The sequence below is a fragment of the Tiliqua scincoides genome, chromosome 1 (assembly GCF_035046505.1).
Source record: "Tiliqua scincoides isolate rTilSci1 chromosome 1, rTilSci1.hap2, whole genome shotgun sequence".
Lineage (NCBI taxonomy): Eukaryota > Metazoa > Chordata > Lepidosauria > Squamata > Scincidae > Tiliqua > Tiliqua scincoides.
The window spans coordinates 4,658,429-4,685,599 of NC_089821.1; the positions used below are offsets into that span (position 1 = coordinate 4,658,429).

The window sequence follows — 27,171 nt, forward strand, 5'->3', positions numbered from 1 at the left end:
TTATTAATAATAATAATAATAATAATAATAATAATAATACATAACTCTTGTGTAAAATATTCAATCACAAAACAGAGGGGGAATATGCATACTGAGGAAAAACCAGCCTCAGTGAATTTGGAGAACCAGAATGGTTCTCAAATGCCTTTCAGCTGGAGAAAGAAGAAATCATAGGTGACTATTTGGAAAGAGTGAATTTCACTAGGAGATCTACCACAGTAAATGTACAGTTGCTTTCCAACATAATAATAGGAGAAAGAAGAACTTCATCCTGTTTCCTCTCCCTTTCTGTATGTTTAAGGCTGCAGGTATTAGAGCAATTATTGGCTTCTATAAAACAAACCAAAGGATCACGGCAGCAGATAGTGCAGCAGAACGTAATATCGGCATTCTCTAGTTTTCTGAAGGTGAGTCTTACTTCTCCCCTTTGAATATCCAAATAAGATCAAAATACCTGTTTTTAGATCATATTTCATGTCCAGTTGCACTGATGAGTTCAAGTTTCTATGCATCTGGAAAAAATAAGTAGGTATTAAAATCTGTTTCCTTCGAAATTCACCATGTTCTTGCAGGTGGGTATTACATTTATCCTCTGATAAGTATCCATCTTCTCCCAGAAAGACTAATTGGAGCTTGAACATGAATTGGATTAAAACTTGTTCAGATACACATGTTTGAACATCCTTTCTTCTCTTTCATCATACACTTGCCCTCTTGTTCTGTGTTTAGGCTTAGACAGTTCACATATTCCCATTTTATCGACCCACCATACTTGGAGTGCATGCATCATTTGTTAACTTCGTGTACACAATGGAAATGCATGATGGGAACCGGCCTTGGCTTCCTCTTAGGTGTTTGCGTTCATTTTGTTCTGCCCCTTAAAAAAATGTGCTGTATTACCATAGAAAAATACTGGTACAGTGCAGGGGGCCATTTTCTACGATTGTCAAGAACATCTCAGGGAAGCAGTGCTTCCCTAGCTGCAGATATCCTAGGTTGGCAACATATTGTGTCTAGTGTCAAAGGAAAAATGGTGGCAACCTGCCTCTCATGCCCCTGCTCTGTGGTGTCAGAAGCACTTTTCCCTTGGAACTGTAAAATGTTCATACACATATGAATAGTTTCTTTTGACCTTAAATTGTCAGGAAGCCTTTTCTTGTCCTTCTCCCCACAGCCCCTCTCAGATGATGTTCCAAAATATTGCCTCTAAGAATAGCAAAATACAGTGTACAAGTTATTCCTGTAAATTATCCCACATACAGTATTTCTGCTTTTTTCTGTATAGTGTATTACCTCCATGTTCATAGAGAATAACAAGTTCACTTGCAGTTCAGTAGCTGAAATTATGAGTTGTTCATTTATTCCAGCACTTGGCCAGCTGCAAGGGAGATTTAGGTTCTGAAGAAATCCGAAGATGTTCCCTCACCTTAGTGATGAGTGCCTTAGAAAGCAATAACCCAGTTCTAAGGTGTTCTGCTGCAGAATCGCTAGCAAGACTTGCACAGGTTGTTGCTGACAATACTTTCACTGCTGCATTGGCACAAATTAGCTTTGACAAGTAAGTTCCTCCTTTTCCCTGCATTCCATTGTTACCAAAAGGGCTGTTTTGTTTAGGGGAATTAGTACACTACCCTTACTGGAACCTCAGGATCGCAGGCTGGATAACACGACGGCGTAATGCAGAGAAATTCCCTTTAGCTTAAAGACGAGACTGGGAGAAAGTTAACTTTTAACAAAAGATTATAGCTTTATTACAAAAGCACAAAGGTAAACATAATGCACATGGAAAAATGAGTAAGTGTATGTTTCTTGGTCCCAGTACCTGAATCCAGTGTACCTAGCTTTCATGGTGGTTGCGTGTGGAGAGTATTTGGTGCATCTGAGGAAATTAGAAAAAGGAAAGGTTGTAGGGAAGGATTTTAGGGGTCCCTGGTCTGCCAAACCCAGTTGCTGACTAAAGATGGGGAGAGAAGGGGAGAAAAAGGGGGGGAAGAAGGGAAAGAGTTCCAGATGCAAGATAATTACCTGTCTGTAGAGCAGTTGGATGGGGGAAGAGAGTCCTGGGAGGAGGACCCTCTAACACAACACAGATGTGTTGGTCCTTGGAGGGGGGAAGCCAGAGAGAGCGACCATGTGGCAGAAGCCCTCTTTTAAAAAGGGGTTTGCTGGCTGTCTGAGCCAGACAGCAACTTGCTTACTACCACCAGCAGGGTGTTTGGAGTCAGGATGTCCCTTACCAGTAAAATTCAGTGGGGTCTAATGGCTGGCTTCCTAGCTGGGGGAACTCAAACAATACCATGAATGGGCAACCCAGGAAGGCAGTTCAAATTTTGCATACGGTACTTAAGCAGTGATTGAGTTAAAACAATACAATGAATAGGAGACACTTAAAGAATGATTTACTGTGCCAGACTTCTTCCTATGGAGGTGAATTTTGTAACCATGAGCTTGTGACTTGACCAGAGTTTTTTTGGAAAAGTGTGCTGGGAGAAGTGTGGCCCGCATGATGTTTTAGTAACATAACCAGATATAAAATCACAACTAAGGAAAAAGGGGATTTTCACGTAACGCCATTGCTCCTGCTTATTTTATTATGTGTGGAGGGGGTGATGGTTATCAAAAGGTCTGGTGGTTTTTCAGGTAAGGGTTTGATATTCCAATTTTTTCTGTAGTGACTAGAGATGATTCTTTGAAAATGTCCTTGTTATATGGCAGATACATACTTTTTTTTGTATTTATAAAGATCATGCATTCTTTTGAAACCTTGCTTTATGGCATTTGGAACATAAGAGCATAAGAACAACCCCACTGGATCAGGCCATAGGCCCATCTAGTCCAGCTTCCTGTATCTCACAGCGGCCCACCAAATGCCCCAGGGAGCACACCAGATAACAAGAGACCTCATCCTGGTGCCCTCCCTTTCATCTGGCATTCTGACATAGCCCATTTCTAAAATCAGGAGGCTGCACATGCACATCATGGCTTGTACCCCGTAACGGATTTTTCCTCCAGAAACTTGTCCAATCCCCTTTTAAAGGCGTCCAGGCCAGATGCTGTCACCACATCCTGTGGCAAGGAGTTCCACAGACCAACCACACGCTGAGTAAATAAATATTTTCTCTTGTCTGTTCTAACTCTCCCAACACTCCCAACACAAAAGGAACCCCTTTTATAGCTCATATTGAGAGGGGTACTATGTGGTTTCTGCTTGGTTTACAGACATGCTTTATGTCCAAGGGTAGATGGACAGTGATTCCCAAATTGTGCCCTGTAGCACCCTGAGGATATTCACAGCATCCTCTTCTTTCCGGCTCTCCCAGGCACCCCCATCTTGCCAGCTCTTCTGGACGCAGCTATCTTAGATCGTGCAAGATGTTGCGCTATCCAAAATAGCAACACCTGGAAAAGCTGGGAAGGAGAGGTCGCTGTGAAAGAAGGGCGCTGTGACCTCAATAAGTTTGGGAACCACTGGTGGATAGACATAGAAGGGTTTCTTTTTTATTACAATTTGCAATTTTTAGTGTTTATGCATGAGAGGTATTGCACCATTTATACCTGTTCTATAGCACAATTCTATGCAAGTTACTCAGAAGTCCCATTGTGTTCAGTGGGGCTTACCCCCAGGATATTGGGCATAGGCTTGCCGCCTTTGCTGTTTGGTGGTGTTCAGCCCAATTAAATCAGAACTGTAGTTTTCTTTTCTTTGATTGTAAATAAAATATAATTCTCATGAATAGAAATACAGCGGGTTGATTCCAAAGGTGCTGTGTGCAAGCAGAAGTAACTTTCTCTCGTGGGGTGTGATTTCTGCCAAATTCCAAGAAGTTTATGCAGGGTTGACATTACATCCAGAATGTCCTGGGCCAGTCCTGGGTGGGCATGGTCCAAGGGTTCACGCCCCATGAAGGGGCCCATGCCCAGCTGTGCCTATCTGTTCCTGGCAACAGGCTCACTGCCACTGCTGCCCCCAGCATGCAGTACACATTCCCATCACTTAGCAATTTAGCAAGTAATGGGGGGGGCAGAACAGGACGAGCTACTTCAACAATATAGTTTCCTTTTTCCCATGAGCCATTTTAAAATTCCTAGATGTCCTGCCCCCAAAGCATTGGGAATAGGCCATCCAGGAATTTTAAAATGATGCTAGGGAAGTTGGAAGACCAACTGCTACAATTCCTGCTATCTCACCCTTGTCACCCGATGAACCTGGGAGTTCAGGAGGTTTACTAGGCAATGAGAGGAAGCAGTGGAAGAGCATTTTACTCTTGTGCTGCTACTGCAACAGCAGAAAACTTTTCTCCATGTCCTGTTCTGGTGTCTCAGTGGTACCTAGAACTCTCCTCCATCTCTTGTTCAGTTTCTGGGTGGTGGTGAAGGGAACTGGCGGGCACAAACTCAAACACATAAGCATGTGCAAAGAGGAGGGTCCTTGCTTGTCTTGTGCCCGTAGCCTCTGCGAATAAACTGGCACTGATTTTGTTCCTCTTTTGATATAGTCAACACCTCTTTATTCTTCCAGGGCTCCTAATATTAAATAAAGTGAAATATGAAGTTTGATTACTGTTCCATATTTTCATTGAATTATCTCATTAATGTTAATTTAGTTTTATGGTTCTTGAAGAATTCTGTCTGAACTGTCTTGGGAGTATTTTGTTAAAAGGTGGTATATAAATACTGGAAACAAATTGTGCCATGGATGTACAATGGTGCTTTATAGACTTAACATAAGCAAACCAGGGAGCTTGTAGTTTAAATTTTAGCAATGGGTGGGTGGGGAGATGACTGGAGGATGGAGGCCATGTCATACATGTAACATTTGAATGACAATATGAATGAACCGTCTGAAATTATCTTGGATCACACTGAATCTGGAGTGGATGTGTATTTTTTTTCCTGCTTTCACCATAAAATTATTAGAGAACAGCTCAGTGGGACCAGTGAGAATATATCAGACAAGGTAGTTCATGTAGATACTTCCTCTTTTTTTTCTTTTCTTACATTTTTCAGGCTAAAATCTGCTAGAGATGTGGTATCGAGAACAGGACATTCTTTGGCTCTGGGATCGCTCTATAAATATCTAGGAGGAATTGGCTCTACTCAGCACCTGAATGCATGCGTTGGAATATTTTATACATTATCTCAGGATAGCACATCACCTGAAGTACAGGTATTTTGGTATTTACTTTAAGTGTGCACTTACTTAACAAAATAACCATTGAACAAGTATGTATCCTTACCTAAAAGTTGTTTGCAAAAACTTCAGATTAACTGAACTTTTAATTCTTTTGGTGGCCATCCAGATGGTATTGAGCTGGTGGCAGTGAGGTCTTATCACAAACAGTGCATGCGTCTGGAATAAAGTTGTTCTGAATGGTCCTATGACCTATCCTTTTCTCCTTGCAATTCTGCTGGGTATCACAACCTCAGCTTTTTTCTTCTCAAAAGGGAAACATGTCATAACAGAAAACAATGGTTTCTGCTAACTTGTTAAGAACTTGCACCATTAGTTGAACTTTCAAAAGTTTAGGCAGCAAATCTTGGTTCAGAGCTCCTTGTCTGCTCTTATTTCCTGTCCGCTCAGAACTTGGTTCATAAACTGTCTCCCATCTCCATGGTATAGCAGCTTCTTGGGGCCGAGCCGTGGCCCTAACTATGGTTCATCAATGATCTTGAAGTTCAGTCATCCCAAGAAAAACAGGAATTAATTCTTGTTCCTGGTGGAGGGCAGGTGGAGGGCTGTAATCCTGTCTTACTCACTGGGAACAAACACCTCTAGCTATATGATTCCAGTGATCTTATTCTACAGAATTATGAGCTTGTTGTTTTTCACCTTCTCACTGAAATGCACTCATTTTACACAATTTTATTTGCGATTCCAGTGTGCAGATTATTTTGTTTTTGTGTACATGTGTGTCTCTGTGTGTGACAACACTACATTTTTGGTATTTTACAGACCTGGGCACTGCATTCTCTGTCACTGATCATTGATTCTGCTGGCCCTCTGTATCACATGCATGTGGAACCTACCCTCTCTCTTGTTCTCATGTTGTTGTTGACTGTGCCTCCTGCTTATGCTGAAGTCCATCAAAGTCTTGGTTGCTGTTTAAATGCACTTATCTCCACTTTGGGTCCTGAGTTGCAAGGTATGCATATATTGGTAGCATCATGATGGACAGGAGTCAAGTTGAAAGATATTGTGCTAGTATTCGCTTATGGACAGGTGTTCATAGTACTGCAAGACTCACCTTAAGTGTTCAGATTTTTGCAGCAATTATGTTCAAACTGTCACCTCCAAATCTCAGAGAATCTCCTTTGCATTATTTCTATCTCTTGAAAGTTATTTAATGGTGAAAGTGGATGGTGACTTGCACACTCCTCTTTCTGTGACTTCAGAGAAACTAGAGTTCCCCTTTTCACTGGCCAGAGACATCTACTTTCCTTCTTGGCAAATTTACACACCAGGTAGATAGAGGCTCCCCTTTCCCTGATTGCTGAATGAAAAGGACCTCAACTGTCTTACAGCATAAGAAAGATTACTTTGATCAAAGAGGGGTTTGCCCTTTTCTACCTGGAGTTCATACTCCAGGGGCATTTGGTGGGCCGCTGTGAGATACAGGAAGCTGGACTAGATGGGCCTATAGCCTGATCCAGTGAGGCTGTTCTTATGTTCTTATGTACTCACACATGCACATTCTTACCAGCAGGGGGAAGGAGTGTATTGCCAGCCATTGGTGTGAGAATATAAACTGACTCATTTGCAAACAAAGGAAGAGAGCTTTTGGTTAAATATGGAAAATCTTTTGAGAATACTGCTTTAGATCCTATAGGTGATGCTCTAAATTCCTATTGATACCATTTAATTGGAATGAACTACTATTTGCTAAACATGAACCTTTGCTTATGAAAAAAATCATATGCGTATTGTTGTAATTTGGCTTTTAATTATGTTAAGTACTATTAAAGAAAAACGATGGAGGCAAATCTCTCTCCCTCCATTTTTGTCGTATTTATAGGCAGCAGCTCTGCAGTTTCAGCCTTACGGGCATCTTGTCTCCTGGGCTGTGCAGTGATGCAGGATAATCCCGATTGCCTTGTCCAGGCACAGGCCATCTCTTGCCTTCAGCAGCTTCACATGTTTGCTCCACATCATGTAAACTTGTCCAGCCTTGTCAGGTGCCTGTGTGTAAGTATCCTTCTGGGTTATTGAATGTTCTTTGTTTTGTGTATTGAAGCTAGGTAATTTTCATGACTCTTAAAGCACAGGTTTATTCAATTCTGTGCACATCTATTATTATTACAGTATTTATATAATTTTCTATGCCAAGAAAGGTCTTATGTATGTATGTATGTATGTATGTATAATGATTTTATGCTCTCGCTTGGGAGAAAGCCCGCTTAGTACAGTAGGTCTTTCTTTTCCTTGAATGTGCATTGGAGTGCACTGTAAGCAACTTGACTTTCGAGAAAGCAAAACAGCTTTTGAATGAAGATTCAGCAGAACATTTGAAAGAATGAGAGTTCAATAGGTTACAGTAACGTAAATTTAATTTAGAGTCTTGTGGCACCTTAAAAGTCTAGCAGATTTGTTGTGGCATAAGCATCCATATACGAAAGCCCCCTTTGCCAGATGTGTGAAATGGTATACTCAGTAGGCAGAGACATACATACTCGTGTATATGGAAACATACAAAGATACATGTTTAGATCCAGCAGACATGAGATAATTGTTTGCAAAACTCAGGCGTGTACAGTAAGTTCTCAGTTTAACAGACTTCAGTTCAATAGACTCGAAGGATAACTAACAATTTCTGAAGTTTGCCAAGGTCTGTTAAATCCTTCCTTCCAGGGCTCCCTCAGTGCTGGCACAGTGGATCTTCTTCCACCCTTGAGTGGGTGCCCTAAGAATTCAAATGTTTCCTTCCTGAGATACTTCCTGTATGTTTTCCTGAGGAACTTTCAAATCTTAGAGTGGCCTTAGGAATGAAGAAACAACACCTCCATTCCTAAGGCACGCTGCCCAAGGGTGGAATGGAGAGTTGCAGCACCAGTTCCAAAGCAGGCCTGGAAGGTGAGCAAGCCTGCCGCCAAGCCCCCTCCAACACTACGTAGGTTGGAGAGCACCACCATTCCTCCTCCCCATTCCTAGAGCACCTTGATGGAGACTAAAGCAGAACAGCAGCACTGAAGGAGCTTTCTAAGGTGGGGTTTAATGGAATAATAATGGTGTCTGGATTTAATTTTTAGCATTAATGGATACCGCTCCCCCCATTAGTATATTAAATTGAGAATTAGCTGTACTGGTAAAACAGTCCATACTCCACAGAGCTATACAGGTCCAGCCTTGTTATACACGGGTTTGACTCAACACGAATGGCCCCTGCAAATGAGAAGGAATGTGCTGATCCCTGGAGAAAGGGAAAAATGCATCCCTTTAAAATCAGTTTTAAAAACTGAACAGTCCTTTAACAACAGCCTCCTTAATGAGAGAGAGAGAGAGAGAGAGGGCAACTGGCTGACAATCCATCAGTCCTTCTCTCTCCAGGTGACCCCTCCCTTCCCCCTGAGCACTGAAAGAAAGGTGATCACTTTGCATTGGTGAAGGGAGGGGCTGAGTGAAGCACCTTTCTAAGTGCTTGGAGGGAGGAGGACTGATGCATTGTCTTCTTCATGGCTCTTATCTTACATCACAAAGGTCAGCAAGGCTGTTTTTAAATCACTGGAGCAAAGAAACTTTGTTTTTTAAATTGATTTGCTATAGTGCATTTTTTGCCATCCACATAAGTTCTGGGAACGGAACCCACGCAAATAATTAGTCTCAACCTATACTTGGTAATACAGTAATACCTCTCATAAGGCAGGGGATCAGTTCTAGAAAGTTGCATGGTTATATAAAGCATTGCTATAGAACAGGGATGTCCAAACTTTTTGGCAGGAGGGCTACATCATCTCTCTGACATTGTGTTGAGGGCCGGAAGAAAAAAAGAATTAGTTTACATTTCAAATTTGAATAAATTTACATAAATGAATATATTAGAGATGGAACTTATATGACTGAATGACGGTCTTGCAATAGCTCAAGGCTTATAAAAGGTCTTGCACAAAGCATGACCAGTCTTTCCTTTGCTGCTGCATCACAGATGTGAAACAGCAAGCAGTGGAGAGAGCCCTCGTCCCACAGCTCACGTGAGAGGTCGATCAGTTGGCTGTCACACTGAGAACAGTTGCATCAGGCCAGCGCGGGCTCCAGCAAGTCTCCAGAGGGCCAGAGGCTCATTGGAGACTGGGGGCACCCTGAGGGCCAGATTAGGAGTCCTTGTGGGCCGCAAGTGGCCCTAGGGTCGGGGTTTGGGCACCCCTGCTATAGAATACAGGAATCTAAAAGGCAGGAAATGAGATCTGATTGACCCAGAATGCACTGCTCCAATTGGCTAGAATAGCTGTCAATCACACTGAAATAGCCTGCGCTATAAGGAATCAGTACTAAAGGAAGCACCATTAAGCGGAATGTTTCTGAAGTACATTCTTATCACAGTGGCTAAAAGACTGGATTGAAAATCAGGACTTCCCTGGTTCAGATCTCACCTTTGCCAGAATTGTTGCAAGGACAACGTCAAGATAATATACTTGAAGCTCTTTGCCCAGTCAGAAGTGCTGTGTAGGTGGTGGTGGTAATGGTTCCTAATTTGGTTGATTTGATTAATAGTACTGAGAGAGCAATCCATACTTATGATTAAGACCTACACTAATAGAATCAAATTTACTGACCTAGAATTTATCAGCGGTCATATGCTGAAATCAGCTTCTGAAGGGTTTTTTGTTTCTGTTTTTGGAAGTGTAATTTTTCTGAATAGCCGCTGGGTATTCTGAAAGACTGAGAAATATTCTGTCACTGGTTTCTGAATCTTGCCATTTGTTATATCAGATTGTGGCCTATTATGGCCTATTACATAGATGTTGATCTCTTTATCCTGTGTCATTGAAAGGCGAGCATTGATGGCAGTTGATGGCTTGGATCCCTTTGCAGAATGCACAGGTGCATGTGTACCTGATAAGGCTTATGACTGTTGCCTTCCTGGTTATGGGGTGAAAGACAACACCGTAAACGCTTCCTCCATGTCTGCATCTTAAAATGTGGGACACTCTGAACGTCAAATGAAGTATGGCATGTCAGATCCATGTAAATATGTGGACTTGGACTGCTGTCCTAAGATTCTTTCCCCAAATACCTTTGTAATGGTCCTTTGGTGGTCTGACTCATAGACCTCTGTATCTGTATGTTGATTTGACAGCTCTGGAAAGTAAATATATTGGTCAAGTGAGAAAATGTAGCATCCGGTACTGAATACTTGTGAATTTAGCACCTCACTTTACAGAAGTTATTTTTAATCATTACTGTTTACTGCACCTTGGATCTAAAACTGGCAACTCCTGTGAGCTCTCATACGGGCTTTGTGCAAATGGGCTGCACTAGATTCTAGCCTGTGCAAATTGCTATTTTTTGTTGGTGATTTGCTTTTCATCTAAACCACAGGCTCTCTGATATAAAATTAAAACATGAAGTTTTCTAATTTTGTTTTGTACTGGCTTTGCGCACCTCCTAATATAGACAGTTGGCTTATTATTTTAAGAATCTGGAGTATTGGGTATTGACAATAGGTGCTTTCCCTGTGGCACATTTGAAGTATAATCATGCAATAAATTTATTACTTATAGTGGAGTCAGGATCACTGTGATAATGTTACCTGGTTTTTGTCATGACTGGATTATCATTTGTTTTTGTGCAGGAGATCTTGTTGGAAAATTCTGTGTTGGTAGGTCTCTGTGCATTGTTAAAATTTCAGCAATGTTCAGTGCTGTTTTCATATTTTTTTTTTATTTTTTCCTGTGTTTAACCATTAATGTAACATAAAATACTTTTTAGCATGTTGAGTGATCTTTTGTTTCAGCCTAACTAAATCTTCTCTTAACATCTTTATAGCTGACACTCAGATTTTGTTGTGTACACCTTATTTTTGCATTAATTTGACCAATAACATTTTCAGTGCTCAGAGACCACTTTGGGGATGTGTGTGTGCGTGTTGCTTGCATTTTCTGTGTTTGTGCTTGTCATTTTCCTTGTTCTCTTAAAGTAATAGGATAATGAAAGAGATGAGAAATATGCATTTTGCTTTGCCTTTCAGTTCAGCTTGTGTGCTCTGGCTTCATAATGAAAAATGGAACGGGCAAACTTCAGTTGTTTGTTTTCAAGCATGCCTGAATCTAAGCCAGTGTGTGGTTAGCTTGGATGAAATATCAATTTTTGTACTTGAATTTTTTTCTTACAAGCATCCTAAAGATATAATAATGATCTCGGTGACTTAAAAAATGCACAGGGCATATTTTTGTATGCATTGCCTTCTATAAATTGGTGTGCATGCAGAAACATACAAAAATATAGACACAGAGTTGGTTTGATCACTGATTTCATAGCACTTTTGTGTCCATGTTACCTCCTTTTGTCACTGTTTCATTCCAATGATGTCTCATTTACAAATGAGGTTCATGACCTCCCAACAAGGCTTTTCTGCAGCAGGTGCCCACTCACATCTGTCCTGTTTTTTAGGTTTCCAGTGTGTGACATTTAATGTGTGCAAGACAGAAAATGCTGAAGAACAATGTCTTTGCTTTGTGTATACCTAATTGCCTGCCGGTTCTCTTTCTGCAACCATTTTTAGAATTTGGATTGAAGCTTGGCAATTTGGCTAAATGCTGGTCTAGATGCAGTTTAGCAGGTTTCATGTGTCTGTGAACTCCTTTTCTTAAAATTTTAAGAACTCTTAAAATTTAGAAACAAAGAACCCATGGTATATAGCATTTTAAACATGCTAATTTTTGTTCATTGGACTCTGCCAGTTAAGAAAATGAAGTTCTTTATTCCACTCAAGTTATAGTAATCAAGTGCACACAAGTGCAGTAATCTTGCATTGTGTATTAGATAATGGAAATCTCAATCTTCTTGCATTCGCTGTACTATGTTTTCTTTCTCTATTGTAACTTCATGTTTAGACCATCACATGACTTTTTCCTGTTCATAGCTATTCTGTGTAATGTTCTATTCCAAATTTTCATATTCTGACAATAATTTGAATTTCTTTGGAACTGAGATTAGATAATACAGACTGACTTGCTACAAGTGAAAACGTGGACCTGGATCCAAAGGAGCACTGATTGAACTCTGCTAGTTGAACTCTGGGGGGAACTTCCCCCCTTCCCACTACAGGCTCCTGCCCCCTCCCACCCATGCAACTTCTGAGGGTTAAGGGTGTCAACAGAACATCAGGCGAGATATGGTATTGGGGTCTGCACAGGAAGTGAAAATTGCTGGGAAGGGAGAACATACCTTGTGCAAGTGGAAGTACCTTCTACTCAACACACAGGCACCAAGTTTCAAACCATAATCTTATTTAAAGAATTCAACTTATGGAAGTAATTAAAATGCAATTTTATTCAAAGTCCTAACTTCGTCTCCACAATGTGTGCTTAAGGTGACTTGCAACCATTTTTTAAAATTATAAATTCACACCCAGCCAAACACAGTCAGGATAGCAGAGAGTGGATGAGAACTTTCAGGTTAGCTCTGATTGTTAAGTATTTTTGTGATGTGCTGCACCTGCCTTTTTTTTTCTGTTGTCTTGGCTTTTGTTTTCTAATCTCGGATTTCCAGCTTTATCTCAGACCTGTTTCTCAGAAAGCTTCAGGCTCCTGCTTTTCAGGTACAGTTGACAAAAGTGCGACCTCACTGATATCCTTCTGTCTATATACCATTTCAGGTGAATCTCTCCAGTTCTTATCTGTCGTTGAGACGAGCCGTGCTGGCTTGTTTGCGTCAGTTGGTGCAAAGAGAGGCAGCTGAAGTGTCTGAATTCGCTGTGGCTTTTGCAAAAGATGGCAGAGAAGACTTTACTCCAGGTAGTGATGAGCATTAAGAATACAGAGACTGGCCACATGGAAAAGCACTCTTTCTTCTCCCAATGAGTTTTGTCTTTCTTGGCAAATATTATTGTGCTGTATTAACTGCTTGCAGTAATTCATATTCATGCTTTTGTATTGTATTTGTAGCTTCCAGACTCACTCAGTTGCTATCATTTATATGTAATAGCACTCGTATTGCACTACCTTCTTAACAGGCATAAATATCAGAGAAATAGGCCTTGAAGGAGCATTACTTAGCCTACTGGACAAAGAACTGGATCCAAAGCTGTGCCAAGATATCAGAGAGACCCTGAATCATATGCTTATAGCAACGGCAGTTGAAAAGCTCTCTTTCTGGTTGAAGCTCTGCAAAGATGTTCTTGCTGCCTCTGCTGGTACGTACGTGTCTTCTTATCAGACTTGCCAGACTTTTTATCAGACTTATCAGACTTCTTAAGTCTTGCCGCACATGTCTTCTTATCAGAGAGGAGAATTGTCTGATCCGTTCAGTCTGGGGGGGGGTGTCTTAAACTGTCTTATAACGAATAAATGACAAGTTCTAGGGCATGTACTAAGCAAGTTCTAGATCTGTTTAGTACCTGGATGGGCTTGGCAGCTGCATGTACAACACCTTCAGTTTTATGGCAGAAGAAAGGGAGAAAATAAATGCAATAGATTAGCAGCACTACACAAAAAACTGGTAGGAGTAAGGAGGCGGTCAAAAGATGAATTCCTTTGATTCTCTCCTCAGCTGCTCTATTTCCTCTGCCTTGTCCCCTCCTCTTTTCCTATGTGGGGTCTCCCCACACCTCAGGAGGCCCCTTGGATATGACGGGAAGCCATTTCTGGTTTGCCGGCACAAACTGGAAGTGGTTGCCAGTCACGTCTAGAAGCGTTCTCAGGAAGCCGTACGGGACCCCCAGGTAAGTAATTGTGTCCCCCCATGGATTTCATTATCTGCAAAATTCTGTATCCATGGGGGGTCCTGGAGCTGATCCGCCACGGATACTGAGGGCCCACTGTATATCCACATTTGGTATTACTCTACTCTATTAATTATAGTACACAGCCCAATAAGAAGTCTGCTTCCCTTTTTGTGTCTTCATGCAGATTTCGAAATAGTGACTTCTGTGGATACCACCCAAGAGGAAGAGGGTGCTCAGGAGGATGATGGATTTGCCTTTGCCTTGGAAAAGGATGAGAAATTGTACCCCTTCCCCCATCCACGATGGTCTACTCGCGTTTTTGCTGCAGAGTGTGTTTGTAAAATTATCGAGCTGTCTGAGAACGCAGGCAGTGCTCACTTTGATGTAGCTTTGGCACAGGAAATGAAGCAAAGGGATTCAAGAGGTATGTGTGAACATTAGCTGGGACGTCAACCTGGAAGTGTTATGGAGTGTCTTAATGGAACTTACCATTACAAATATCAAGGTATCTAGAGGCATGTATGCATTCAGGTATAGTCGTTTGTTATCTGATTAGATGTATAAATTGGACGACGCTATTGGAAGATGCTTTTCTTGAAACACACAGGCTGGAACTTATTGGCTCATCATAAAAAGTTGGCCATCTGCAATTGTAATTACTCCCTGCTGCAACAAATAGTAGACCAAAGGGATGTCCTTGTATGCAATATGTGAATATATACTTCTAAGAAAGCATAAGGTATGGGTTATGGAAATGCATGTTTTAGGAGCCCACACTATAAAATTAAAACTAATATCAATTAAAATGGAGATGGACCTAAGGAATAACCTTGTCACAGAAGTTTGGAAACCTGTGTAAAAAATAATGATTAATATCAATCTCATAAGAACAGCCCCACTGGATCAGGCCATAGGCCCATCTAGTCCAGCTTCCTGTATCTCACAGCGGCCCACCAAATGCCCCAGGGAGCACACCGGATAACAAGAGACCTGCAAGGCTTCCTGGGAATTGTAGTTAAGAACATAAGAACAGCCCCACTGGATCAGGCCATAGGCCCATCTAGTCCAGCTTCCTGTATCTCACAGCAGCCCCACCAAATGCCCCAGGGAGCACACCGGATAACAAGAGACCTGCATCCTGGTGCCCTCCCTTCCATCTGACATAGCCCACTTCTAAAATCAGGAGGTTGCACATACACATCATGGCTTGTAACCCGTAATGGATTTTTCCATAGTTGCCCTCTTTTGCACCTTTTCCATTTCCACTATATCCTTTTTGAGATGCAGCAACCAGAACTGGACACAATACTCCAGGTGTGGCCTTACCATAGATTTGTACCACAGCATTATAATATTAGCTGTTTTGTTCTCATTATCTTTTTCTAATGATCACAAGCATAGGATTGGCCTTCTTTTCTGCCGCCGCACATTGGGTCGACACTTTCATCGACCTGTCCACCACCACCCCAAGATCCCTCTCCTGTTCTGTCATAGACAGCTCAGAACCCATCAGCCTATATGTGACGTTTTGATTTTGTGCCCCAATGTGCATGACTTTACACTTACTTACATTGAAACGCATCTGCCATTTTGCTGCCCATTCTACCAGTTTGGAGAGATCCTTCTGGAGCTCCTCACAATCACATCTGGTCTTCACCACTCAGAAAAGTTTGGTGTCATCTGCAAACTTAGCCACCTCACTGCTCACCCCTGTCTCCAGGTCATTTATGAAGAGGTTGAAGAGCAGCGGTCCCAAGTCAGATCCTTGGGGCACATCGCTTTTCACCTCTCTCCATTGTGAAAATTGTCCATTGACACCCACTCTCTGTTTCTTGGTCTTCAACCAGGTCTCAGTCCAGGAGAGGATCTGCCCTCTAATTCCCTGACTGTGGAGTTTTTTCAGTAGCCTTTAGTGAGGGACCATGTTGAATGCCTTCTGAAAGTCCAGATATATAATGTCCACGGGTTCTCCCGCATCCATATGTCTGTTTACCTTTTTAAAGAATTCTGAAAGTTTTGTGAGGCAAGACTTACCCTTATAGAAGCCATGCTGATTCTCCCTCAGCAAGGCCTGTTCATCTATGTGTTTTGAGATCCTATCTTTGATGAGGCATTCCACCATCTTACCCGGTATGGATGTTAGGCTGACCGGCCTATAGTTTCCCGGGCCCCTCCTCTTTCCTTTTTAAAGATTGGCGTGACATTTGCTATCCTCCAATCCTGTGGCACCGTGGCCATTTTGAGGGACAAGTTGCATATTTTAGTGAAGAGATCAGCAACTTCATTCTTCAGTTCCTTAATAACTCTAGGGTGGATGCCATCAGGGCCCGGTGACTTATTGATCTTTAATTTATCAATGAGGTCTGAAACATCTTCTCTTTTAACCTCTATCTGACTTAATTCCTTGGTCAGGAGGGGCCGTTCAGGCAGCGTTATCTGCCCGACTTCTTCTGCTGTGAAGACAGATGCAAAGAACTCATTCAATTTCTCTGCCATCTCTAAGTCTCCTTTTATCTCCCCTTTCCCTCCCTCACCATCCAGAGGGCCAACCGCTTCTCTGGCGGGTTTCCTGCTTCTAACATATTTGAAGAAGCTTTTATTATTCCCCTTAATGTTGCTGGCCATGTGTTCCTCACAGTCTCTCTTGGCCTCCCGTATCACCTTCTTACATTTCTTTTGCCACAGTTTATGTTCCTTTTTATTCTCCTCATTAGGGCAAGACTTCCATTTACGGAAGGAAGCTTCCTTGCCCTTTACGGCCTCTCTAGCTTGACTCGTTAGCCATGCGAGCACCCTCCTGGACTTAGTTGAGCCCTTTTTCCTTTGCAGTATATCCTTCCGCTGGGCCTCTATTACTGTTGATTTGAGCAACCTCCATGCTGTCTGTAGAGCCTGACTCTTTTTACCTTCCCTTTCAACCTCCTTCTAACCAGCCTCCTCATTTGAGGGAAGTCCACTCATCAGACTTGTGGGGTTTTTGTGAGAGATTTGCCCGGTATTCTTCCCCCGACGTGCATGTCGAAACGAATTGCAGCATGATCACTCTTCCTCAACGGCTCAGTAACATTGACATCTCTAACCAGGTCCTGGGTACTGCACAATATTAAATCCAGAGTCACCTGTCCTCTGGTGGGCTCCATGACTAGCTGCTCTAAGGCACAGTCATTTGGCATGTCAAGGAATCCGCTCTCCTTTTCGTGACCAGAACACAAATTGACCCAGTCAATATGAGGATAATTGAAGTCCCCCATGGTTACAACCCTGTCCCTCCTTGTTACCTCCCTGATCTGTTTCCTCATTTCAAGGTCCCCTTCCGGTTTTTGGTGTGGAGGACGATAGTACGCCCCCAGTATTACATCACTCCTCAGGCCTGGTAATTTAACCCATAGAGATTCTATGGACCCACCTTCAATCTCTACTTTGCTGGATTCTATCCCTTCCTTAACATAAATGGCCACCCCACCTCCAACACGCCCCTCCCTGTCCCTCCTGTAGAGTTTATAGCCCAGGATTATGGTATCCCACTGATTCTCTACATTCCACCAGGTTTCTGTTATGCCCACTATGTCAATGTTTTCCCTTGTCACCAGACATTCCAGTTCGCCCATCTTTGCTTGGAGACTTTGGGTATTTGCATAAAAGCATTTGTACATGGAATGCCCCAGGGTGGGCTGCTTATTAACTCCTTTATCCCTGAATCCTCTCATTGTGCCAAACCGTCTATCACATCCCATCATGCTACTATTCCCAATTTCTTCTCCTACTCTGTCTTTGCCTTGTTGTTCTCTAACTTCCCCATCCTCATCCCATAGGGATGAGGAATCCCGAACTGGATGCCCCTCGGCTCCTGTCGGCCTTCCCCCAGGGATCAGTTTAATAGCTGCTTTGCCACCTTTTTAATGTTATGTGCTAGCAGTCTGGTTCCATTCTGGTTCAAGTGAAGCCCGCCCCTCTTGTACAGGCCCCGCTTGTCCCAAAACATTCCCCAGTGCCTAACGAATCTAAACCCCTCCTCCCTACACCACAGTCTCATCCACGCATTGAGACCCCTGATCTCTGCCTGCCTAGCTGGCCCTGTGCGTGGAACTGGTAGCACTTCAGAGAACGCTACCTTTGAGGCCCTGGCTTTCAACTTCCTACCTAATAGCCTAAATTTGGTCTCCAGGACCTCCCAGCTACACTTGCCCACGTTGTTGGTGCCAACATGCACCACAACCGCTACCTCTTCCCCAGCACTGTCTACCAGCCTGTCTAGATGAGAAGTGATGTCCGCAACCTTCGCACCAGGCAAGTCGCCATGCGGTCCTCACATCCGTCGCAAACCCCCCTCTCTATGTTTCTAATAATCGAATCCCCCACTACAAGAAGGCCCCTCCCGCCGAGGAGTATCCTGAGTGCGTTCTGATACGGGCGCGTCCCCTGGAGAAGGGGTCCCCCCTAGGGGATTGTTTCCCTCCTCTCCAGGATGACGTCCTCCAGCCCCGAGACTTCCCACCCGGGCAGCTGAGGAGCTGCATGCCTGAGGTTGGGACGAAGCCTGATCGTCCCCAGAAGTCTCCCCACGGTCCTTCTCTGTCTGCCTGCGCTTCTCCAGGTCGGCCACCAAGGCTTCAAGGGAGTGGACGCGTTCCCTGAGTCCCTGGAGCTCCTTGCACCAAGGACACACCCATGACTTATGCCCCAGAGGCATACATGTTGCACTTGATGCAAAACATTGGATAGCCCCCACCCTGCTGCTGGCTGTCTGACTGCATCTCAAAGAGAATACGCGCAAATTTTTTTTAACTTCGGAGGCTCAACAGGTTATATCCCCCATGTAGTAATGGTTGCAAGAGGAATGATAACCCATGAACAGATCTGCTGCATGTTTTCTGCACTTGCCCCGTGATTGATCTTTCTTTCTGGTACTGTGTATTGACAAAATGACAGGATACGCACTTTCTGTAAATCCTTGGGTTGTCCTTTTTGGGAGCGTAAAATCATAGTATTGGTAGACAATAAATTATCATCCATCTTTTTAACTGCTGCCTGATTAGGCATTTGTTGTCACTGGAAAGTTGCAAACCCACCAACTTTAACAGACAGCCTGAATACAGTGTTGGAAGTTGCCCTTCTGGCTTACCTAACTGTTCTCCTCAGAGTAGGAGAGCACCTTGATGACAAGTCTGTTTGTACTTTTTGGAATGATAAAGATCTAAGATAATGTACGGCCCTTTATTTTAATACTTCTAAACTTAACTTTCACATAAAACAATTGTTTTCCTTTTTTAGTGATAAATTTTATAAATTATGGTATTACTGTTTAATATTGAACTCTTTATTGATGTGCAAAACTAAAATTTAGTAAGGGATAATGCTGTACAAATTAGATGATGTATTTTATGTTTTGCAAAATTAAATAATTTGTCTATGGACAAAAACCCGAATGTGTTGCTTAATAATTATTTTTCTCCCTCTTATCGTTCTCAGATGACTTCCTTGTATTGCATTTGGCTGACTTGGTCCGCATGGCTTTTATGGCTGCCACAGATCACAGTGACCAGCTTCGTATTTCTGGCCTTCAGATGTTGCTAGTTCTTGTTCGAAAGTTTGCCACTGTGCCAGAGCCAGAGTTCCCAGGCCATGTAATTCTAGAGCAATATCAAGCAAACGTGAGTAGCTTCTGATTCTAGAGGTTTTTGAAAACGGAGAATTGATATAAAAGTTGTCATAAGGAGACCTTTATTGTACATGATTGCGTACATATTACATTTTTAATCTGATATATTACAGTTGATAAAAAACGAAAGTTCAGTTGCCTAAATCAAGCATGTGCACCAATTATCATGCGTGGTAGCTGCCAAATTACTTTAATATGCCTGTGTGGTGGCTAAAATGTGCACCTTGTCCCTGAGACATCCAATGTCTGCAAAACTAGTAGGAATCCTGCAAATCCGTTAGCACATTATCTCGGCTTTTTCCTCTCAAGGGCTATACATTTGTGAATAATGTGTCAACTGAACCCATTTCTCAAATTACAGAGGTTTTTAATGTTTCTTAGTACAGTACTTTATCAATTTTTTTTCTTAGGTTGGTGCAGCACTTAGACCAGCTTTTACCCCAGAAACACCACCTGATGTAACAGCAAAAGCATGTCAGGCAAGTTTTTTTTCCTCTTTAGAATTTAAGTGTCATAAAGTCTTCTTCACCAGCCATGTGTAAAAGTTGATATGAAAAACAATGGTATATTTGTCTTGTCTCCAAAATTTAGCATTTGGGATTGCTTCACCTGCAAGCATTAAAGCTGACTGCACAATGAATTCATATAGTTTCAGGAACTGGGTTGTCTGGATGCTTGAGGTCTGTTAAATTGAGGGTTCACTGAAGTAAAATTAAGTTCTGTGTTGCGTCTAAACTCTAGCGCTGTGTATACATACTTACATTGTGTTTTTACTTCACTTATAAGTTGTTGGCATTCTTCAGTCTCGAAAGACTGTGGTGTCACGCTCTGAATGGTGGTTCTGGAACAGTGTCCTCTCCAGAGCGCGAAGCCTGGGTAAAGTAGGTATGGAGGATAGGCTGTTACCCATGCAGCAAATCCCCCCTCTCCACGTCGCTGAAATGGTCCAATGGAAAGGCAGAGGCCAATACGGTTGGTTCCAGCGACGTCGCAGGAGTTGCCAGAACGTGGCTGTGTTCAGCCATGAACTGCCTCAGGGACTCCGGCTCTGGATTTTGCCTCGAGGTTGACTCCTGAAGCCTTTTCCATAACTGGATGTAGCCACAAGGCAGTGGAGGTTTGGGATCAGAGTTTTCCTTCTCTCAGATGAGCTGCCTTCCCAGGCTAACGAGTCCCATCTACCCGGTGGCTGTTTAGTTGCCTCTTACGACAAGTATAGCCAAACTGAGGGCCTATTCTTATCCCCAGCCCCTACTTATAAGTAGGGAGAAGTAAACCAGGGTCAAAACATAGTTTCAGATCTTAGTATGTTAACTTGCTGTGGTCTGAAGTACACCCCAGTTCCAACTCACCATGGTACTGTGGCTTCCTTCAAAGTGAAAGTAAAAGCTAAAAGAAAAACCAGACCTTAGTGTCACGGGTTTTAATTCTTGGGATCAAACCATGTTACATTAAATGCACATACTGGCCTTTTCTTTTGTATTGTTCTTGTTCAAAATAGCACTGAGGGGTCTCTATGGGGGAGCGTTGATGTTTTGCTCCCAGTGATTCTTGTTGTGTGCCTGTGCGCTATTAGACTTACTAAAAATAGCATGTTGGTGGTACACCGCAGTAGGACCAAAACCCCCTACAGCTTTTAACAAAGACCAATTTCCCCTCCGACCCCCCACAAAACCTTAATTCTCCATCTCCTTTTGGCCCTTGAATCCTTACAATTCTATGATTTAACATCAGTGAACGAGTTCAGACATCATGCCAAGCCATGGAGGCATGAATGATACCTGTGTTGATGCACTTCCATCCTTTCTCCCACATTTTGATTTTCTCTGTCAGGATTTTGCAGAAAATCATAATGGGCCCAGTTCTGACTTGGAGCATGAGAGGGGCGGAAGGGGCACACGCATGGGCACACGGCTCATTCACCTAGTTCTATACCGTGGTTTGGCTCTCCGTCTGAATCAACCCAGTCTGTTGTCTGTTTTCTCTCGTTCAGGAATATCCTCTGCGGCATTTCAAGGTAACCATATCATTCCCTGTTGTATCCTACTAGGTTTGTAGTGCCTGGATAGCAAGTGGGGTAGTAAGTGACCTTAATGACCTCCAGAGGGTTCATCAGTTGCTTGTGACGTCCTTGACCAAAGTACAGGCTGGAAAAGAAGCACAAACTCAGTTGTACAACGAAGGCACTTCCACAATGGAGATTTTGGCGGTGCTCAAGGCTTGGGCAGAGGTACTTAAACTATATATGATAAAATTGCGGTCGTAGTGCTTTTGGATTGCGTTTGTCAGGCGAAGGTATACATCTAAAAATATCACTTACTTGAATTGTTGTTGGGCCAAACAACAATCTTATAGCAAGCTCTTAACACTGTTGAGCAATCTTTTCCAAATTGTTTCTGTCCTTTCAAACCAGTTGGTGTAGAACAGGGGTGTCCAAACTTTTTATCAGGAGGCCCACGTCATCTCTCTGACACTGTGTCAGGGGCCGGGAATAAAAAAGAATTAATTTACATTTCGTGTGTTGGCAACCTTCAGTCTCGAAAGACTATGGTATCGCGTTCTGAATGGTGGTTCTGGATCAGCACCTAGTGTGGCTGAAAAGGCCGATTCGGGAGTGACAATCCCTTCCACACCGGGAGCAAGTGCAGTCTGTCCCTGGTCTGTCTCCCTGGCTATGGGCCTTTGCCTCTTAGCCTCAGATTGTTGGCCAAGTGTCTCTTCAAACTGGGAAAGGCCATGCTGCACAGCCTGCCTCCAAGCGGGCCGCTCAGAGGCCAGGGTTTCCCACCTGTTGAGGTCCACTCCTAAGGCCTTCAGATCCCTCTTGCACATGTCCTTGTATCGCAGCTGTGGTCTACCTGTAGGGCGCTTTCCTTGCACGAGTTCTCCATAGAGGAGATCCTTTGGGATCCGGCCATCATCCATTCTCACGACATGACCGAGCCAACGCAGGCATCTCTGTTTCAGCAGTGCATACATGCTAGGGATTCCAGCTCATTCCAGGACTGTGTTGTTTGGAACTTTGTCCTGCCAGGTGATGCCAATAAATTTACCTACATTTACATAAATGAATATATTAGAGATGGAACTTGTATGAATGAATGAAAGTCTTGCAATAGCTCAAGGCCTATAAAAGGCCTTACACAAAGCAAGACCGGCCTTTCCTTTGCTGCTGCTACTGCATCACAAAACATGAAACAGCAAGCGGTGGAGGGAGCCCTCATCCCACAGCTCATGTGAGAGATCAAACAGTCACCCTCACGCTGAGAGCAGTTGCATCAGGCCAGCACAGGCTCCAGCAAGTCTCAGAAGGGCCAGAGGCTCATTGTAGACTGGGGGCTACCTGTGGGCTGGATTGGGAGACCTTGCGTGGCCAGGTTTTGGGCACCCCTGTTGTAGAACTATATTTCCTGCATATTGGACAACAGTATAATCTTCCAAATTAGAGATTATGTTGTTGAGTTATAAATTTAAAATCTGTTCTTGGCCTAGAGATCTTTTGCGGGACATGTAGAATTTTCCCCACTCTATAGTGTATGGAGGAAACCATCATAAACTTGAAGAAAAGATTCAGATAATTAACACCCATGCTGGGGTGTGTATTTTTATATTGCCTAATATATTTACCTGTCAGCTCATGTAGTTAGCATAAGAAGAGCCCTGCTGGATCAGGTCAAAGGCCCATCTAGTCCATCTTCCTAGTTGTTTATATGTAGTGCACAGTAAAGATTGGTTAACACTTCATGTGCTAATGGCTAGATGACCTTCTTCTAGCACCCCCACACTTTGCTTTATGCTCTCAGGAAGGAGAAACCCGTCACTGCTTTCCACTATCAGCAGCCTTGCTCCCTTTCTTGACAGAGGGGGCAAGAAAGGCACTGACCCAACTTTCTTTCTTCCTTCTACTTTCTTCTTGCCTTGTCCTTTTTTGGCATTGGCTGCCTTCTGCTTCTCTTTTTGTTCTTCGCTGTAAGCAAAAGCAGCCTCTGTCAGGAAGTCCAGAGGAAACAGTTGTGGTATTGACTTACTGTTTGTTCTCTCAAGATAAAGCATGGCTGCTGCAGCTGCAAGAAGCAAAATTAGTGGATCTCTTCTGACAAGAGAGATCTCGGAGAAGGATCTGCAGGCACCTGTCTGAAATGGTAGCCACTGCATGCACTTCTGTATGTGGGGTGCCTCAGTTATTAATGTGCAAACTGATTCATTTTTGAATGAATTGTTGCTGCTTTTTTGTGAGACCCTTTGAGCACAACTCCCAGTTTGCGCTGGGAAAATGGAATGCAAATTAAAATCTAACCACTGCAACTTGTTCCATGGTGATCCTCAGATTTAGGTAGATGATGATTTGTCTTACTCGTAGGCTTGATAACTGACTGCATATATCCATATATACTGTCAAACATCATTTCTGTTGAGTCACTATTTGCATCATAACACCAGTCTGGTGTATTTTTTCTGTTGCAGTAATGTAGAAAACTCTGTGATGGAAATCCATTTTCACTCAATTCTGGGCACTGTTCATATGCATATTTAATAAAATATTTGCCTATGTAATTTGCCAGTAAAATTAATTGGAAGAGAAGAAATGCTGTTAAATGCATCTAGGGAATTGAGAATCCTAGATCCTGCTTTGGTCCTCCCTCAGTACTATTGAGTGACCTACCCTCTTGCTCTTTAAACAGGTCTATTTAGTAGCAGTACAAAGACAGAAAAAACAAAGTGTCATCAACCAAAGAACACCTTTGGTGATTGATGGTGTAGAGGAGAGCTGTAAGGATCAAACATCTTCACTGGATGAACTTTTGGAGCTTGTCCAAGCAGACCTGGGAAATCTCAGCAAACTCTGGCTCTCTGCCCTCCAGGATTTTGCTCTCTTAACATTGCCTTCAGAATATGCCTCTCAACTTCCAGCCGAGGGTAGGAAGGCAAATAAAGCTATAATGATGTTATTGAATGCAATTTGGCCAGTGAATGCTAATTCAGATACTGCCTGTCTTGAATTTGATTGCTTCAACTAAAATGAAGCTTGAAATATGTCTACATATAAGTCCATTTTTGTGGATGCTTAAGTGAAGGGTGGGCATGCAATGTTGCAAAGTAAAGTTAAACTTATTGAGGTTGTCTTGAGTTTTTATGAAGAATGTTACTTGCAAAGAATGACTTGCCAAAGCCTTTGATCACTCTTACAGTGAAGTAGCAGAATTAAAATAATCAGTGCAAAGCATCCCTAGGCTGTTTGGGAAATGTGAACTATTTATTGCTTCCTCTTGTAGGTGGTGCTTTCTATACTGCAGAGACAATTGAGAATTCAAGACCACACTATCAAAACTCCTGGGCACAGATTCTCCATGCTACATCCTTATGGCTCACCAGTACAGGTTTCCTTGCAGGGGATTCCGATGAAGGTCTCTGTAATCTCTCTCGACCTGTCACTCCAACCACCATGTGTCAGGATTCTACGTCCAGGGCTGCTGTAAAATCACCTGAAGATGTGAATACTGACCGGTTTCATCTTGTTTTGGGTCAGTGAGCATGTGAATTTCCCTTGATTTTATCTTTTCAAAGGTCATTTTTGCAAGGTGCCTTCGGAACTTGGTTTGAGGTGTTGTGTAACTTTCAAAGCAGTTAATCTGCTGCCTTTGATAGAATTGGCTCATTCAATGGGATTACAGGTGGAGTGTCAGTATTCGCAAGGGTTCCGTTCCCAGAACTCACCTGGATGGCAAAAATCACATTCAAGCAAATCCATTTAAAAAACAATGTCCCTTTGCTAGGTGACTTAAAAACAGCCTTGCTGACCTTTGTGATGTAAGACAGTCATTAGGCAGAAAATCCATCAGTCAGTCTCTCTCCAGGTGCTTAGAAAGGCTTCACTTGGAGCCAGGGACCCCTCCCTTCACTGCTGGGAAAGAATGTGATTATCTTTCTTTCACTTGCTCAGAGGGAAGGAAGGGGTCGTTTGCCTTGGAGTGAAGCTGTTCTAAGTGCCTGAAGAGAGAATGATTGATGGATTGTCGGCCAACTGCCCTCTCTCGCATTGAGGCTATTGTTAAATTACTTTTTTCTTCTAATTTAAAGGGCCCTTCTCATTTATATATAAATGAGATAAAACAGCGACTGAAAAATCCATGGATAATTAGGATATACCTGTACTGTGCTATATTATGATAAAATTAATTGCATTATAGGTTGAGTCTCAGTATCGACAAGGGTTCCATTCCTAGAACCCTTGCGGATGCCAAAAATTGCATTAAAGGAAATCCATTTATAAAAACAAAGGCCCTTTGCTCAGCTATTTAAAAGTAACCTTGCTTTTACCATTGTAATGGTAAACAGCAGGCAAACAATCAATCTCTCTCCAGCTGCTTAGAGCAGCTTCAGTCCCAGGCAAGTGATCCCTCCCTTCGCCCAGAGGGAAAAATGCAAAGAGGAGGTGATAATCACTTCCACTTTGCATTCTTTCACTTGCTCAGTGAAGCTGTTCTAAGCACCTGGAAAGAGATTGATTGTTTGCCTGCTGCAATAGCAAGGCTATTGTTAAAGGACATAAGAAGGACATAAGTTTTTTTCCTTTAATTGAAAGGGCCCTTTTCATCGCCTTGAGATTAAAACTGTGTGTGAAAAATCTGTGGACCATTAGGTTGTACCTGTATATTGAATTGGGCCAATGGTCCATCTTAGCTGAGGACTGAGGTCCAGGTCGCCAGAATATATGCACTTGGTTTCCACATAGAATACAGTTGATTGATTGTTTTACTCTAATTTTATTTACAAAATATTTACAATAATGACTTTCTGTCCACTACCTTCTGTAGGAATTTGTGTGGAGTTTCTCTGCTCTCTTCGGTCAGATGCAGCAGTGGAGAATATCACTGCTTGTCTGCATGCCCTTCAGGCGCTACTTGATGTACCTTGGCCGAGGTCTAAGATTGGTAGTGATCAGGTAAGAGTCTAATTTGGTTCTGAATTGCCAGGTTTGGTGTTGCTGACGGCCTTTGTCCTATTTCCTCCTGTGTCTGATCATGACATCTTGTGGATGTGACCACAATGTGTAGGCCACTTGAAATAGCCTCTGTGGTGCAGCTGCTCAACATGGAGTGCTATGCTGAGAATTATTGCAAACTGAAATGGATCCCAACTGCATAGTTTGTCTCCAGGAATAGAAGACCTGCATCTTACAAGGTGAAGAGTGGATAATCTGCATGCTGATCTGGTGTGCACAAAACAGCTTGCTACGTAGAGCATCTGCAGTGTTGAGGCAGTTGAAAAGCTTTCACTTGATCATGAAGAATAGCCAGTTGGCTGACTTGATATTTAGTGCACTCACATTAATGTTTAGGGCACTCTCCAGAATAAAGAACAAAAAGATAGGTCCATGTCGAGGAAATTCAGTGCACAGAGAAGCAAATGATAAACAGGAGGGTGATGGAGGCAAAGATGATAGGCATTTAAATTGTACTGTACTTGGGCTTAGTTTCAGTATAATCCTGCTGTGTTAAAATTGGCAGTTCCTTGAAGACCAGGACACCTCAACCATTTTTTTTGCTTATGGCCATTCTAGTATTATGTGTGGATTTGATTTTTTGTACGCTGCTTTGGATTCCTCTTTGTGGCTAAGAATGCAGAGTATGAATC

The 27,171-nt window shown here is 42.7% G+C and overlaps 1 protein-coding gene across 3 annotated transcripts in view; it reads left to right on the forward strand.

Annotated features, from left to right (window-relative positions):
• The window catches only part of HEATR5A (HEAT repeat containing 5A), an 80,581-nt gene that overhangs the window by 41,218 nt on the left and 12,192 nt on the right, over positions 1–27,171 (forward strand). For 2 of the 3 annotated variants that reach the window (XM_066630626.1, XM_066630634.1), the window contains exons 17-31: positions 302–407; positions 1,368–1,558; positions 5,008–5,167; positions 5,954–6,143; positions 7,014–7,183; positions 10,785–10,811; positions 12,810–12,948; positions 13,167–13,346; positions 14,062–14,301; positions 19,347–19,528; positions 19,947–20,015; positions 21,587–21,766; positions 24,219–24,453; positions 24,810–25,058; positions 26,352–26,479. In XM_066630626.1, the coding sequence (XP_066486723.1) occupies positions 302–407; positions 1,368–1,558; positions 5,008–5,167; positions 5,954–6,143; positions 7,014–7,183; positions 10,785–10,811; positions 12,810–12,948; positions 13,167–13,346; positions 14,062–14,301; positions 19,347–19,528; positions 19,947–20,015; positions 21,587–21,766; positions 24,219–24,453; positions 24,810–25,058; positions 26,352–26,479 (2,446 nt within the window). The remainder of the gene's footprint in view (positions 1–301; positions 408–1,367; positions 1,559–5,007; positions 5,168–5,953; positions 6,144–7,013; positions 7,184–10,784; positions 10,812–12,809; positions 12,949–13,166; positions 13,347–14,061; positions 14,302–19,346; positions 19,529–19,946; positions 20,016–21,586; positions 21,767–24,218; positions 24,454–24,809; positions 25,059–26,351; positions 26,480–27,171) is intronic. The other variant, XM_066630641.1, reaches the window with a different exon arrangement.